The sequence below is a fragment of the Barbus barbus genome (assembly GCF_936440315.1).
Source record: "Barbus barbus genome assembly, chromosome: 21".
In the NCBI taxonomy this organism is placed as follows: Eukaryota; Metazoa; Chordata; class Actinopteri; order Cypriniformes; family Cyprinidae; genus Barbus; species Barbus barbus.
This window is the reverse complement of record NC_136749.1, coordinates 14,496,143-14,513,023: the sequence shown is the minus strand read 5'-3', so window position 1 is coordinate 14,513,023 and position 16,881 is coordinate 14,496,143. Positions and strand designations below refer to the sequence as shown.

The 16,881-nt window shown below is 38.5% G+C and overlaps 1 protein-coding gene across 2 annotated transcripts; it reads left to right on the top strand.

Annotated features, from left to right (window-relative positions):
• Positions 1-8: 8 nt before the first annotated feature.
• setdb1b (SET domain bifurcated histone lysine methyltransferase 1b) lies at positions 9-16,686 on the top strand. Of its 2 annotated transcripts, none has more exons than XM_079445750.1 (22): positions 9-248; positions 2,775-3,006; positions 4,376-4,539; positions 4,620-4,663; positions 5,016-5,313; positions 5,452-5,653; positions 5,729-5,802; positions 6,094-6,284; positions 6,452-6,581; positions 7,703-7,838; positions 7,937-8,068; positions 10,792-11,080; positions 11,297-11,649; positions 11,918-12,034; positions 12,165-12,334; positions 12,511-12,753; positions 13,356-13,520; positions 14,196-14,368; positions 14,537-14,624; positions 14,940-15,178; positions 15,317-15,405; positions 16,048-16,686. In XM_079445750.1, exons 2-22 carry the CDS (start codon positions 2,777-2,779, stop codon positions 16,163-16,165), a joined length of 3,645 nt encoding a protein of 1,214 aa, XP_079301876.1. In that variant the 5' UTR covers positions 9-248; positions 2,775-2,776; the 3' UTR covers positions 16,166-16,686. The 2 variants fall into 2 exon arrangements, with proteins under 2 accessions (XP_079301876.1, XP_079301875.1); XM_079445749.1 differs by lacking the exon at positions 9-248 and adding an exon at positions 1,115-1,350.
• Positions 16,687-16,881: the final 195 nt, after the last annotated feature.

Here is a 16,881-nt window from a genome sequence, read left to right as displayed (position 1 = left end):
CAAATGTCGAGAAGTGAAATGACAAAAGAGAGCCGTTGATTTCTGTTTTGTTTGCTTGTGATCAGCTGCTTCGCAAACGGCCGCTGTCAAGAAACTGCGACGCAGCTATTATCAAAGCGTAACGTTACCTGTTGCTTAAACGAGTTTATTATGTCCATGATGATAACCACACATGGGCAGCTTGTTGAATTTGACAACCCTTTCACCACTGAAGAGTCAATGCTGATTTATACAGCAAATCTATGACTGTGAGTGAGTGTTTGTGACGGAGCAGGACCAGGTTGTTCAAAGAATCGTTCCTCGAGTCGAATGTTTTGAATATAAATACAATATCATCTTATTCCAAGGGTTAACTCTATCGACTTGGATTAAATAACAATGCGCAGTCTTTAAACCAGCGTTCATTTTTCTTGTCATAACAACATTAGTTGTATTTTCAGGTGGTTGTAGTAACTGATATTGTTTTAAAACCCCTATATTAAAGATTAGCATGTTGGCTATGTAATATGCCATGCATGTTATGAAGCAGCCTGACGACGTAAAAGAACAGAGTTCACTGAAACGAACTGTTCGAAAGAACCGAATCGGATCAATGAAATGTTCGGAAAACATTCCCGTAGTCCAAAAGTCAACCATTGCTACATTTTGCATTGTTATTTATGTGATTATGTACAAATAATTTTCCCAACTTCCTCTCCTTCCACGTGTAGGCTAACTTTGTTTTCGCTGAGCTAATTTTCTTTGTTACATGGGATGTTGCACTTTAACTAAGCAAACGACTCTATTTAAACATAAGATGTTGCAGTTAACTAATAAAAAATGTTGTTTCATGTCAAAATCGCATATGAAATCTCCAAAAGCGCACATTTTTCAACACAGAATTCATTTGTGTGTAAAATATTTTAATGTGAGAAAAATACTGAATACACCTTTAACATAAAGGAAAAAAAAATACAGGATAGTTTTAATTTGACCTTCATATAACGAAAGGATTTGTAAATTGTGTTTGATTCGCTTTGTGCTGTGCAGAGTGGCCCTGCAGGACAGGCAGTGCATCTTGGGGGCGTGTTCAGGTGTTTTGCTTGCATCCAATTGGTCACTTCAACTGTCACTCACTCGTCACGCAGAAGCCAATTGGTCAGCTCGTAGAATCGTCATCAGCCAAACACGTTCATTGATGTTCTTTGTGCGGTGTTCGAGGACTGGAGAATTTATGTTCAAATGAAATTATACTAAAATAGAAAAAAAAACTGTAAACATTCTATCGTTGCTTTTCTGTTCATTTAAGTTAATGCACGGCGAAAATAGGAAGTCCGCAAAAGAGCAGGAGGAATACACACGCTAGGAGAGGTAACGCTAAGCTAACCCAGTTAGCATCAACACAATTTAATAAAGCTCACTCGATCCTGTGTTTTACAAATCTTTTGTTTATATGTTCATATATTTACCTTTTAAGACAACTAAATTGCGCCGTGTGTATTTATATTTTTCGACCAGAAATGGACACAATGATCTGTTTAACGTTAGCCCTCTCACCCGTGTGTTGCGCGCCGTTTAGGGGTCTTGACTTGCAGGAATTGTGGTTGTTGAAGTTTTGTTACACATAGCGACTATTTTCATTTGTTATGAATATGAATACAGCTTTTCTCCTTATCAGCTGAATGTCAGTTAAAGTGTTATTTACAGCCATGATAGCTACATGATCAGACAGGTTGAGTTTACATATCCCAAACGAAGTCATTTAAATGTTTACAGAAATGTTACTTTGCTCTTGTGATGTATATTTGCAACAATGCATCTGATGATGCTGAAGGTCTATATTGCAGGTCTTACAGTCAGGGAAAATATGACACTGGTTCTAAACTTGCACTGCGAAGCTGGCTCAGCCAGAAGAGCTTCTGAAGTGGCATTTAAATCGATTGTTTAATGCTGCTCAGAAGTAGCGTAAATGCATTTGCACAAACTACTGTATACTTTGTGTCAACATGCATAATACGGTCTTGTTTATTTGTGGCATTGTGACCTTACAATGAATTTTTAACAGGCACAGTGCAGCCTTAACCTGGCTGTGTGGAGATGCCTTGATTTGACCAGTCACCCTAGAAAGTTTGTGAACTATAGAATGGTCTGTTTTTTTTCTTTATAGGTATCTTCATTTAAGTCTTGTAATAAATAAAAAGTCAGTTGTTTGTGCAGTTGAAAAAAAAATCAGTGCTGCAGTGATAACAGAAAAATAGGACTGTAGCAGTAAAAGTAGGAAACTCATAATGCACTAGGTGTGAAAAAAGTAGTAGAAGTACAATCTGTAAAATCCCTGGAGCTGTCAAAAAATATGTCAGATGGTGCATCTTATGTCATCCAGATGGACTTTTGCTGATATTTTGGTGCAGGAAACAATAATAATACAAAATGTGTTACACATGGTTTCTACCAACATTGATTGTAATAATACAAAGCTGGCTGAAAATAGCAAATTTACCATTTACTCTCAACTGAAAGTAGATCTTGTGGCAAATAAGTTATTTTTGGAATAGCCAAGTTAAATTTCTGACCGTTACAGGACTTTATCGTCGAAATGATGTGGAACATCCTGCATAGAGCAGTTTGTGCAAGGAAACCCACCAACAAATTCCTCCAGGCCAATATACGGGACTGATCCACAGTTGATGGGAAATGTAGCTTTCTACTAGCTGACCTACAGAATACATCTTTTTAAACATTGTTTTGTGATTCCTGCTGTGACATGTTAACACTGTCTTCCCTTTCTTTCAAAGTTATGGAGGTGGATGCCAGTTTGGCTTCAGGAATGGAGATGGAGTTGGATCCAGAGTTGGAAGAGGAGTTAGGGGTGTCTTTGGACGAGCTGCGCAAGTGGATCGAGGAGCAGGTGGACAGCAGCGAAGCTGTTCAGCAAAGGAAAGCTCAGCTGGAGCAGCTGCAGGAATGGGTTGAGCAGAGAGAGAAGGAGGTCACTGATATGGATGCTCTTTGCTCTAATGCCTCAGAGTAAGTTTAAAGTGTGAGAGATGATGCATTGAGATCAACAAAGCTAAAAGTGAAATGAAAAGCTGAAACCAATGAGAATTCAGTCAAACTGTTTCTTGAGAAATATCCAAACCGTAATGCAATATACATATTCTTCATATCATATGGTAAACAACTTCAGCAACTGATATGCTAAACAAAAATCGGGTTGTCTATTTACACTAAGTGCAAATAACCCGCCTTGTTGGCAAAGGCTGTTTATGTTAACTCTGCCCACCAATGTGTGATTGGGCTAGTCAACACTGCAAAAGACGGATGTTTAACACCAGTTTCAGTGATGTAGATACTAAAGCATGTGCTTTTTTAATCCGCCTTTCGCCACATTTTTGTTTCTCCTTTTTCGGGTCTAATATCACATGGAAATGGCATTTTTATTAATTTTTTTCAATAAAAATTAAGGAAATAATCAGAAAGCTAAAAATAAAGTATCGGGTAGGGTAAGGGGAGGTGCAGGAAGGGCTTTACTGTCCCAAAAAGGTGGTATCCATTTAATAATTTGAATTAAAATTATTTAAATTCAATACGTTATTATTGCGTTCTGTTTTATAATGTACTACAATACTGAGGTGCAGAAAATTATCACTATTTGTAATGCGTAGTATAAATAGCAGAAAATCCTGCTATTTTAAGATAGTATAAATAGAATCCATTGCTTGCTTTACTTACTTTACTTACTTTTGTCATTTAGCAGACACTTTTGTCCAAAGCGACTTACAAATAAGAAAAAGTAACTAAAACTAAAAGTTACAACTCTATAAATACTATATACCCACATATTTAAGAAAATAAAGAAATTAAATAAAATTGACACATGCATATAACAACATTTCAATAATAAACACATAAATGAAAAAACTAAAATAAAAAGCGATACTTCTATCCCTTGCCGGTGTCCCTGCCCGGTGGAGTCGCACGGTAGAGTTGATGGTCTTCACACTAAGAGGGCTTCACACGACGACTGCCGCGGTATAATAACCTTTTTTATACCAATCCAACAAATCACCATTTCAATTCAGCTGGACCCACTTTCCTGTTTATCAACTAAAAATGGCCAAGCAAGTGCACACACTGACAAGATAGGCGATACAGTATGAGACGCGATTTCAGCACCTCTCAACACAGTAAACAAAAATAAGCGTTTCCAAGCAACGGCAAATGCCCTAAACACAATTCCGCAATTATTTGCACTTAGTGTAAATAGCATCTATCACTAAGAAAATATGCTATTTTTACTCAGTGTAAATATCCAAAAGCCACCATTTTATGAGCTAAAAATGTTATATTTCTTAATTCCAGATGAGCAAGTACATAAATCTGTCTGTTTTCAAAGGTCTGTGGTTCAGTGTGAAGCTCTGGTGAAGGAAGTGTACAGTAATATGGGTCTAGAGTATCGTGAGAGCAGCTCAGAGGATGAGGGAGGAGGCGGAGCAAACCCTTCTGAGGTCATTGAAATTGATGATGATGATGACGACGATGTCATTGCTGTGGGATGTGGTAAGTTAAATTCTATGTTTTTAGTTATTTAATTTTATAGATGTAAAATATGTACAGTAACAGCATGACTTCCTCCACAGTGGTTCCTCCAAAGAAGGTTGTAACTCCAGCCAAGGACTCAGCGGTAAGAGAAGTGTGTCATTTGTATCACTTGACACCACTCTAAAGATGCAGTTAAGTTTAACCTTGTTTGGCATTTTTTGTGGACAAATCCAGTCATTTCAATAGAAGTCCAGGAATTTCCCATGACGGTGAAAGATTTACATCAAGTTCAAATTTGCCATGTTGACTAAGAGAAAGCTACTTGGTTTGAAATTGATTTCTGTGTGGGCTTGCTTCATAATTGACAAAAGACAGTGAGATGTACAATGGACCTTTTTGCCTGTGAAAATGCACCAAAATTTCACTAATGTGACCATACCTTAATGCTATACTTTTTCCTTTTATGTGCTGTGTTGTCTGTATTGTATTTAAAGTTTAAGGAGGCTTCAGCTTCTCTTCAAAGAACATCTCAGCAGGTGCAGAACCTGGCCCAGTCTGTCAACAGAACGGCTCAATCAAGTATCACACCAGCTAAAGCAGTGGCCCCTCCCACACCATCCCATGGTGCTCTGGCTGTTCCAGCGGTGTTTATGTCCTCAGGCCCAAGGAATGCGCCCACTCAACCAAACCCTAATTTAAAACAGGATAATATCAAGATCAACATGACACTTTTGGGTAAAAAACGCACTAAGACATGGCATCGTGGAACACTTGTTGCCATCAAACAAGTGGGTAAGTGCATACATTTTTTTGCGTGTATAATCCTTCTCTGGTATTGTACTGTACATTTCATCCTGCTATGTGTGTGTATGTGAAGAACAAAATTTAATCAAAAATCTTGATTCTTTTTTTGATATCAAAATTTCACAGGGAACAATTTCAAGTACAAAGTGAAGTTTGAGAATAAAGGGAAGAGTCTTCTCTCTGGGAACCACGTGGCATTTGATTACCACCCAACACTGGAGAGACTGTTTGTTGGTGCCCGTGTTGTCGCCAAATATAAGGATGGCAATCAAGTCTGGCTCTATGCAGGTGTAGTCGCGGAGATGCCCAACAGCAAAAACCGTATGAGGTGAGATGAACAGAAGATCTTGGGACAGTATAGAAGGATAGAATGCATTTATTACTGATTGAATGTTTTTTGCAGGTTTCTGATCTTTTTCGATGATGGTTATGCCTCATATGTGGGCCTGCCTGAGCTCTACCCAATCTGCAGACCATGTAAGAAACTTTTTTTTTTTTTTTTAAGTTTCCAGCAATTTCTGTTTTTGCCTTCTCTCTTTTAATGTAATATTAAACGCTGCTGCTGATATTTTTAAGTGATTAGATTTTTCATTGAATCGCCTTTCAAAAATAACAAATCAAATAAATATAAAATGTCAATAAAAAATTAAATGATCAATGTATTTTATTAGTTTATAAAATATAAATAATTAAAGAATACTAGTAATTATGCTTAAGAATTTGTTACAATGGATCTGTCTATTTTTGTCTCTCTCAATCTGTGCTCAGTAAAAAAGACCTGGGAGGATATTGAGGATGCATCATGCAGAGATTTCATTGAGGAGTACATCACGTCGTATCCCAACAGACCCATGGTGCTGCTGAAGCCAGGACAAATCATAAAGACAGAATGGGAAGGAACGTGGTGGAAAAGCCGTGTGGAAGAAGTGGATGGCAGCCTTGTCAAAATGCTTTTTCTGGTCAGCTCAGCAGCACGTTCAGCTAGAAGTGTTACAGTTTTAAAATTTTAAAATTCATTTCTTGCTTGATTTCTTTGATCGTCCTTCAACACTCATGTTCACATGCAGAGTTGCTGTGTCTTAAATGACGTTTGAACATGAGCAATATTGTTTATTCATTGTTGCAGGATGATAAGCGGAGTGAGTGGATTTATCGTGGCTCTACAAGACTAGAACCCATGTTTAATCTGAAAATGAACACAGCTAGCAGTCAAGAGAAGAAAATGGCTGGTCAACAAAGACAGCGGCCTAATATGGGTAACAGATTGCTGTGTGTTTGTCCCAATGTGTTTGTCTTTCATAAAATTTTTGCCTAACTTTTATGTTTTTAGGTAATTTTATGCACACATAGGCCTGGGTGATAAAACGGTGTCGTTATTTATTGACGGTACACCTTCATTGGTAACAATAAAAAAATTCCGATATAGCGCACAATAAGTTTCAGGTTGGTTTCATTTAATGCTATGAGTGATAAGCAGACAGAACACATGCTGAAATGAGTGCTGGGCCTGCCTGTGATGAGGAGATTGTGAACAAAAAAATGAATATTAGTCAAATAAAAAATTGCTTTTGAATGCAAAAACAGTGCAGTCGAATGTTAGGTGTGTGTCAGGGAGCCTCATCAGTGGCGCACAAGATGCGATGATGAGGATGTAAGTGTGGCTGCATTTTAATGATTTGTTGCATTTTTCATTCAAAATATTAGAGAAATATAAAAGCTCAATGCGGAGAGTATCTTGATTAGATTCAAACTGAAACCAAGCCATTTACAGAGAGTTCATATTCTGCACGTTTTTTAGATATGCAGAATCTAAACAACTATGGACAACTAAGACTGTTTAACTCACGTCTAACACAAGAGATGTAAAGTTATAGAAAGCCATGCAAAGTTGAGAGTTTTAACTTTTAGAAAACGTTTTATTCCATTTCACTGCATCTCAATACATGATGCTGCTTTATTCATAATTGCTTATGAAATTTGTGAAATTATATTTAAATAATGTGAATTTAGACTTTATGTATGTTTTTTTTATAGACAGCCATTATTTTATTGCATTGAGTAAGCATTGCTCATTGCGCCCTCCTGTGGCCTCAGGAGACAAGCCAAAAGTTTTCTTAACACTTATTTAATCTCCATATAAAACATAAGAAGGAGATATTTGTTTACATTTTATCTACTTTTTTTGCTCTTTGTTTTAAAACTGAATATAAAAAAATCAGTAATTATCGATATCAAATGATATGAAAAATTATATTGTGATAAATTTTTTAGCTATATCACCCAGCCCTATGCACACATTTCTTATTACAACTGGTCTTTTAAGAATTAACTGGTCTGTCCAATTCTCATCTTACTAAAACTGTGTATGTGTTTTTAGGAGCATTGAGGACAAAGGGCCCTGTTGTGCAGTACACTAGTGACAACAGTACTTCTGCTTCCAGTCGGCCTGTAGCCCCACAGATCCCACCAGCTCGTCCAGTGGCTGCCGGACCCCCACAGCCTACTCGCACTGAGTGAGTGCTTCAAGAGCTATATTGTTCTTTCAAAATATTTCATTAATTGATTCTGGTCAATGGTTAAACCATGTTTGTCTCATTCCCTTCCGTTTCAGGAGTCCTAGTCTAAAGAGTCAAATGGCTAAAAAGAGCACTGGTCAGGTTGCACTGCAGCCTCGTCAGGCCATGACCTCTGACCTCCAGCCCAAAACACTGATCGGCACTGTTCACCAAACTAATACCTCCAGGTTAGTGTGACAACCAGGCACTTGGTACTTGTCACTACTGTGATCTATATATCTGCTAAACACTGTATATGCCACATTTTCTTTACTTTGCCTTTTTATACTGTATTTTTTGGGACCTGTGATATTTAAAAAAAAATAAAAAGTTAAAAAGAACAGTGTTTAGTCAAAATAGAGATTTTGTGTTACAATATAAACTATTCAAAATTTTGGGGTCAGAATTTTTTTTCTTCCTTTTTTAAAGATACTTTAAAGAAAGTTAAATAAGCTTTATTCAGTAAGGATGTGTTAAATGGATAAAACTGATAGCAAAGACTTCTATTGTTAGAAAATATTTATATTTTAAATAAATGCTGTTCTTTTAAACTTTTTATTAATTAAAGAATCAAAGAAAAAAGTAACAGGTTCCAAAAAAATATGAAGCAGCACAACAGTTTCAACACTGATAATAAATCAGCATATTAGACAGATTTCTGAAGGATCATGGGCCACTGAAGACTGGAGTAATAATGCTGAAAATTCAGCTTTGATCACAGAAAAAAATGCTATTTTAAAGTATAGGTATTAAAATAGGAAACCAATATTAGAAATTGCAATAATATTTCACTATATCACTGTTTTTTCTGTATTTTTGAAATGAATACAGCCTTGATGAGCAAGAGACTCGAAGTCAAAAACCTGATAAATAACTGACTTTGTTTTTGAGTCTATAATATAGGCCTAACATATATTATCAAAAGAAACTATTTAAACTAATAGAATAGAATAGAAACTTAAGCTGAGATCTGTAAGTTAAATATTAAAAAGTGAACATATGAATTATTCTATAGCTGTCTAAACATCATTATGAAGGACAGTTTGTAAAATACTCTTGTGTGACTGTATGTCTCAGAGTTTTGTTACCGTTCTTTGCCCATCCTCCGCTATTTCCAGCACTTAATCAAGCCACTCTTCTTTAATACATGAGGACGTTTTATTTCACATGTCATTGCGTTTGCGTTGTCTCTCGTGTTGAACGCACCGCAACCATTGAAGTATTCAGGTTCTACAGCGACTCATTTGGTGCATCGTTCTCTTTCTATGAAACCTGTAAACCGCATTCACTGGTTATAACTCTGTCGTGACATCAGCTCTATAGCGGTTTGCCCGAGCATTGCAATTCTTTTCCTTTTACTGGCGGCATTCAATCAAATGGCTTCCCAACTCATTTTTGGGTGCGCGAGGCACATTATTTCTTCTGAGCGGCCTTGGTGGAAGAAGAGCGTGGTCGCGCGTGCGCTCAGCTTAAAGAGAACATTGCGTGGGAGCCCTGTATTTAAGATATAGCCCGTCGGGCAGGGCAGTGATACATTTTGGTAGCCTGACTGGAAAACACAATAGCCCCGGGACGTCGGGCTAGCGACTTTGCGAGCCCTGGGGAGCAGCGGAACTGGTGTAGGCTATAAGAAGATTGCCAAGACCCTGAAACTGAGCTGCAGCACAGTGGCCAAGACCATACAGCAGTTTAACAAGACAGGTTCCACTCAGAACAGGCCTCGTCGACCAAAGAAGTTGAGTGCACGTGCTCCGCGTCATATCCAGAGGTTGTGTTTGGATAATAGACACATGAGTGCTGCCAGCATTGCTGCAGAGGTTGAAGGGGTGGGGGTCAGCCTGTCAGTGCTCAGACCATACGCCGCACACTGCATCAAATTGGTCTGCATGGCTGTCGTGCCAGAAGGAAGTCTCCTCTAAAGATGATGCACAAGAAAGCCCGCAAACAGTTTGCTGAAGACAAGCAGACTAAGGACATGGATTACTGGAACAATGTCCTGTGGTCTGATGAGACCAAGATAAACTTATTTGATTCAGATGGTGTCAAGCGTGTGTGGCGGCAACCAGGTGAGGAGTACAAAGACAAGTTTGTCTTGCCTACAGTCAAGCATGGTGGTGGGAGTGTCATGGTCTGGGGCTGCATGAGTGCTGTCGGCACTGGGGAGCTACAGTTCATTAAGGGAGCCATGAATGCCAACGTACTGTGACATACTGAAGCAGAGACTTGGCCGCAGCAGTATTCCAACATGATAACGACCCCAAACACACCTCCAAGACGACCACTGCCTTGCTAAAGAAGCTGAGGGTAAAGGTGATGGACTGGCCAAGCATGTCTCCAGGCCTAAACCCTATTGAGCATCTGTGGGGCATCCTCAAACGGAAGGTGGAGGAGCACAAGGTCTCTAACATCCACCAGCTCCGTGATGTTGTCATGGAGGAGTGGAAGAGGACTCCATTGGCAACCTGTGAAGCTCTGGTGAACTCCATGCCCAAGAGGGTTAAGGCAGTGCTGGAAAATAATGGTGGCCATACAAAATATTGACACTTTGGGCCCAATTTGGACATTTTCACTTAGGGGTGTACTCACTTTTGTGGCCAGCAGTTTAGACCTTAATGGCTGTGTGTTGTGTTATTTTGGGGGGGACAGCAAATGTACACTGTTATACAAGCTGTACACTCATTACTTTACATTGTAGCAAAGTGTAATTTCTTCAGTGTTGTCACATGAAAAGTACACTCACTTCTGTGAGATACTGTACATGTCAACACTGAAGTGAAGACTGCCTGCTCAGTGAAGACTGCCTGCTCAACCATCAGTCAAACAAAATGAAAGTGAAAGTTTTTGTAGTGTGATTAAATGTAATATATTTGGGAAACACATTGTTTTAATGTCTTGTTCTCTTACTATGCAGGCTCTTTCTTCTGCAGTCTGGACCTGTGCATACGTTGACACCAATCACACCAGCCCTGCAAACTTTGCAGACAACTGTGTCAACCTACACAAGTGAGCGTATTCCTCAGGAGCCATCGTACCAGGCTCCGAATGACAGACTCTTCTATCTTACACACAACTGCACCCCAGACTGTTTAAAGCGCATCCGGCCCACCCGCCCCAACCTGCATCGAGGACGCAACCCACTTCTTACTCCATTGCTCTACGAGTTTCGCCGCATGACTGGCCGCAGACGCCTTAACCGCAAGGTTTGTGTGAGGGTAAACAAATTCCCCATGGAGATTTTGCATCAGGTTCAAGTTGGTCACATTGACAAACAAAAAGCTGCTTGGTTGGGCCTTTTTTCCTGTGAAATTCACCCGAATTAGTAACTAACATTCAACTGAAGAAGTGTTTTTCAATGGCTGATTCGTTACTAATACACATACTAATTTATATTAACCCCCTTCCTCTTTCTTGCTCAGATGTCATTCCACGTCATCTACAAGTCCCCGTGTGGCTTGAGTCTGAGAAATATGGCAGAAATCCAGCGTTACCTCTTCCAGACACACTGTGACTTCATCTTCTTGGAGATGTTCTGTTTGGACCCCTATGTGCTAGTGGACCGCCGATTCCAACCCCAGAGGCCATTCTACTTCATCCGGGACATTACAAGTGGTCGTGAAGACATTCCCTTGTCCTGTGTGAATGAGATCGACAACACTCCTCCGCCCAGTGTGGCCTACAGTAAAGAGAGGATCCCAGCAGATGGAGTGTTTATTAATACCAGCTCAGACTTCCTGGTGGGCTGTGACTGCACTGATGGCTGCAGAGACAAGTTAGTATTTCTAAATGACAATGATTTGTCTGTGTCTATTAAACCATTGACAAAGTCATACCAGATCATTCAAATCTGTGTTTGTACTGCCGCTGTACTGTTTGTACTGCCGGCAGTTTTTGCCGCTGATACAGAGAGAGCAGTTATCATGTTTAGGTACGAAACAGCTCCACAAACTGTCATAAACATGGCTATTTCTGTCATAAACATGAAGACTACATTTCTAAAACCTATTGTCCTTTGTTCTGTACATTTTGTTTGTTTATAGATCCAAGTGTTCGTGTCATCAGCTGACTCTGCAGGCTACAGGGTGTGCGCCAGGTGGGCAGATCAACCCCAACGCTGGATACTATCACAAGAGACTGGAAGAGTGTCTCCCTACAGGGTCTGTGATATATAACCAACCCTCCATAGTGCCATTATCATGTTGATTTACAGTGAAGCCATTCAACTTATTGTCTTCCATCTCCTGTTAATTGTTCTGTCTCTCTTTTCCCTCTCGTTTGCATTCTCAGGATCTATGAATGTAATAAGCGCTGCCGCTGTAATCCGCAGATGTGCACTAACCGCCTGGTTCAGCATGGTTTGCAGGTCCGACTGCAACTCTTTAAGACCCAAAATAAGGGCTGGGGCATTCGTTGCCTTGATGACATCGCCAAGGGCTCATTTGTTTGTATCTATGCAGGTAACCCACTCAGAATGTAATTTGGACTTTAGTTTATTTAAAAGAAAATCAATCCAGTGTTTGCATACGAAGTATGCTATGTCTTCATGACATAGTTGTCATTATTAGGATTGTCCGCTGATGTCCACCACTGGGCTTTAGGGTGTTATAGTAATGATTGTTTCTTTCTCTATCAGGTAAAATCCTGACAGATGACTTTGCCGATAAAGAAGGTTTGGAAATGGGTGATGAATACTTCGCCAATCTAGACCACATTGAGAGCGTGGAGAATTTTAAGGAAGGTTACGAGAGTGAGGCCCACTGCTCCGACAGCGAGGGCAGCGGGGTGGACATGAGCAGGGTTAAACTACCTGCTTCCTCCCAACACGGTAAATCCACCATCAAGATGGAGGAGCGTAACAGCAGCATTACTGGCAAAAGTGAGAGACCTATGCACACATCTGACCTTTCTGCTTGTTAGAAAAATGAGTGGCTGTGGGGATATGTTAATGGGCAAAAAACTAACAACACCAGTTTTTGTAATGTTCATAGAACCAAGTACAGTAATTGGGAGTCAATATCATGAATCCTCCTAACTTTACAGAGACCCCTTTGCAATAATCACTCTTACCTAACTGCTCTCTAGGTGATTTAGTGTGAAGTTCAAGTTCACTTCTCAAGTTCACACAGGTCTCCTAGCAGGTGTAGTTCACCACATTAACTATAAACATGATCCATTAGTTTTTTTTCAAACTTTAATTCTTTTTGTAAAATATTTTGCAAAAATATAATAAAAAACTTCCTTTTGTTTCTTTAAAATAAATAGCATGTGGTTTGGTTTGGTTTGTTTTTTTTTTTTTTTTTTTTTTTATTGCTGATCACATTCATTTTATTTTTAGTGTACTATAATAGACTTGACCTTTTTAGTTTTTCTTTTTCTTTTCTTTGATTTTGAGCACAAGTTCATTATCCTTCAATGTATATCCAGCAGGTGAAGGTTATAAACTTAAATGTATATAATACTTTTTTCCCCAATTACTAGGCCAAGATGATTCATCTGAAGACAGTGACGATGACAAAGATGAAGAGTCTAATGAGGATGAGAGCGACAGCTCAGACGACACTTTTGTGAAAGACACGTATTACACCACCAGCTCAGTGTGGAGGAGCTACACCACCCGCAGACAGGCCAAAGGAATAAAGGAAGGTGAGAAGACTGATTAAACACTGAGACAGGCCACTAGAGGACAGGCTTGAGTAGAAATCTTATGAATTGTCACAAAACCTGTCAAGAACAAGGTCTGAGTTGGATTTTCATGAGTCACTATAATTATTATTAATAGTAACATCTCATACAGTATATAATTTTAATTTATTTGATTTTATTTTGTGGTAAATGTTTTAGTCATTATTATTATTTCATAAACAATATTTTATTTTGGTGGTGAACTTATTTTACAGATTATTATTAGTAGTAGTATCATTATTATTATATTTCATATATTATACAGATTACTTTTATTTTGTGATGAAATGTTTTAACAATTACTACTAATAATATTAGTTGTTGATGTTTTTCTTGTTACACATCTTATTTCACATATTAAATTATAGAATATATAGTTAATTTTCTGCATTTTATTTTGTGGTGAAATGTATTTGAACATTTTTGTTGGGTTTACTTTTTGTGTGTGTATATATATATATATATATATATATATATATATATATATATATATATATATATATATATATATATATATATATATATATATATCATTTAAATTAATAAGCTGCATAAACAAATGCTCTGTACACTGAAACTTAATTTGTTCATTTCAGTAATAGTTGACTTTCCCATCATTCTCTGTCTTGGCTGTAGAGAGTCAGGACAGTAAGGATGGACTGAGCGTGTCCACAGGTGAGGAGAGGAAGCCACCTCCGATGCCAGAGGAGACCGGGAAGAGTAAAGTGGCGTCTTGGCTCACCAACCAGTCTTCCACTTCTGCAAATCAGAGCGTCAAGGTGGAGGGAGGGATGAAGACGGAGAAGAAGGTCAGTTTAGTTTTCACACACCCTGTTTCCTTTTAAGTTTTCACATGAAATGTCCCTTTGTTCCTCTTTCTTTCTGTCATTCTCTGATACACACTCTGATGTCACTCTCTATTTTTTCCCTCTCATCTTACACTCTTATTATAATCTCTCCATCTGTCATTTGTTTAGGATGTAATGACCCTCTCTGACAGTGATGATGTGCAAACTATAAGCTCAGGATCAGATGACAACAAGGAGAGGGAGAAAAAGACTCAGGGTAAGATGGAGGAAAAGGGGAAATTGCATGTTTTCCTGTTACATCAGTGGACTTTATTATGTTGTGTAACTTTTGCTACACTTCAGTCAGCTGACTGAATCTGCTTGTACTAGACAGAGAAGACCAGAAACCCATTTAACCCTTTATGTCCCTCATACTTTATTATGAATGAGATGCTCACCCTGGAGTTGTTGTCATAGTAAAAGGCTATGAAAACCAAATTGGCAGAATTAGAAGGTTGAATAGTCTTGCATTCATCAAGTCCCTGTAACAAGCCATTATACAGAACATTGTCAGATCTCTTCTCTCTCTCAGCTGTGGTGAAGAGGCAGGTGGCGGTGAAGTCCACGCGTGGCATTGCTTTGAAGTCCCACAGTCTGATGGTGAAAACAGGGGGTGGGGGTGCAGGAGGAAGTGGGTCAGGCCCATCTCATGGACAGGGAGGTGGCGGGGGGGACATTGGCCCTAAAAACACCCGCCTGTTCTTTGATGGGGAGGAATCCTGTTATATCATTGATGCCAAACTGGAGGGCAACCTCGGACGCTACCTCAACGTGAGTACAACAGACCCAGATACGAGTGACTTACATTGGACATTTACATAAATCCAAGACCTCAGGATATGATTCTTTTAATTCATTGATAGTTTGCAACTGCTGTGTTTATATCCTTCCGCTCTCTTTGTCCCACAGCATAGCTGCAGCCCCAATCTGTTCGTCCAGAATGTGTTTGTGGATACTCATGATCTCCGCTTCCCCTGGGTGGCCTTCTTTGCTAGCAAGTGAGCATAACATATAACTTATTTTATTTTAATTTTAATTTTATTGTGCATTTAAATGTAATGTTTTAAATGTAATAATTTTACTTACCAGTTATTGGCTGGTATTAAAATTATTTAATTTATTTATATTTAATATTGGTGTCTGTGTAATACTGTCATCAACTGTTCACTTAAAGTTGATCTTTAAAAACATGAGTAATTTAATAACACTTAAATTAAATCTTTAGCAAATCTCTCAATGAATATTTTCCATGTTGTACATTATCATGTTGTGATGCATGAATTCACTTATTCATTTTAGTTTTTGAGCTTTATTTTTCAAATGGTATAGAATTTGAATACCAGCCATTTATCTTTTATTACATGAAAATATTTATCGTGTATACATCTCTGATAGTCTTCATATGTGCACAATGTTTCATCATGTGCCACTCCGTTTTGAAGTAATCAAGTCTTTACGTGACAGTTGTTTTTCTTTTTAATGACAATGCCTTTATTAATTTCAAGGTTTCCACCATATAGGATTTGTTTATAGTACAGAATTATGTATATATGTGTTTGAGGTATTAGTTGGAATATTTACAGACTATGCTTTATGTAAATGTAGCTGTGGTCGTTGTATTAACCTGTGTGTTTCTACAGGCGTATCCGAGCAGGGACGGAGCTGACGTGGGATTATAATTATGAAGTTGGCAGTGTGGAGGGCAAGGAGCTTCTGTGCTGCTGTGGATCAACAGAATGCAGAGGACGACTGCTGTAACATACACACACACACACTAAAGATACCTTCTATTCTAGATGTGCTAGTGAACACTTATTTGGAGCTCCTGGAAGTTTGATTTATCCAGTCTGTGCTACTGATAAGAACTGAGCAGACGCTGAACAAAAAGGAATTTGTTCAAGAACTTACTGAAGTTGTAAAAAGTGTATGTATGCTTGTTTTCAATTGCCCTGCTTCACAGAGTTCTGCCTTAAACACAACCCCCCCACACTCCATCTATCATTATGGTTTATGCAATCCTTTCTGTAAACAACTGTTTCTGTTTTTTTGTATACATCAATCTCAATACCCTGTTTTGCTTTTATATATGTAGTTCTGATAATGAGGATTTTTTGTATATGTAGTTTTTTCTTCTTTTTTTCTTTTTACTCATGGTTTTGTGATTGTCATTGTATGCTACTGTGTAAATGTGCTTTTGTTGGTCAACAAGTTTATGAAAACAGACTAAATTGTGCGTTTGTCCCAGTTTGAATTAAAGTTCTACAAAGACCAAAAATGTCATCCTGTGTTGTGACACTTGGTTCACATGACTAAATATAACACTCACAGAAAATGTTGCAAGGCCACTAGCAGAGTGTGATGAATCACACACTGATCTTGTGGACACTACTTTAAGTGGTTTTTGAGTAACTAGGTGACTACAGTACATTGAGACTGTACATCATTGGAAACTGGCAAGCCACATTATTTGAAAA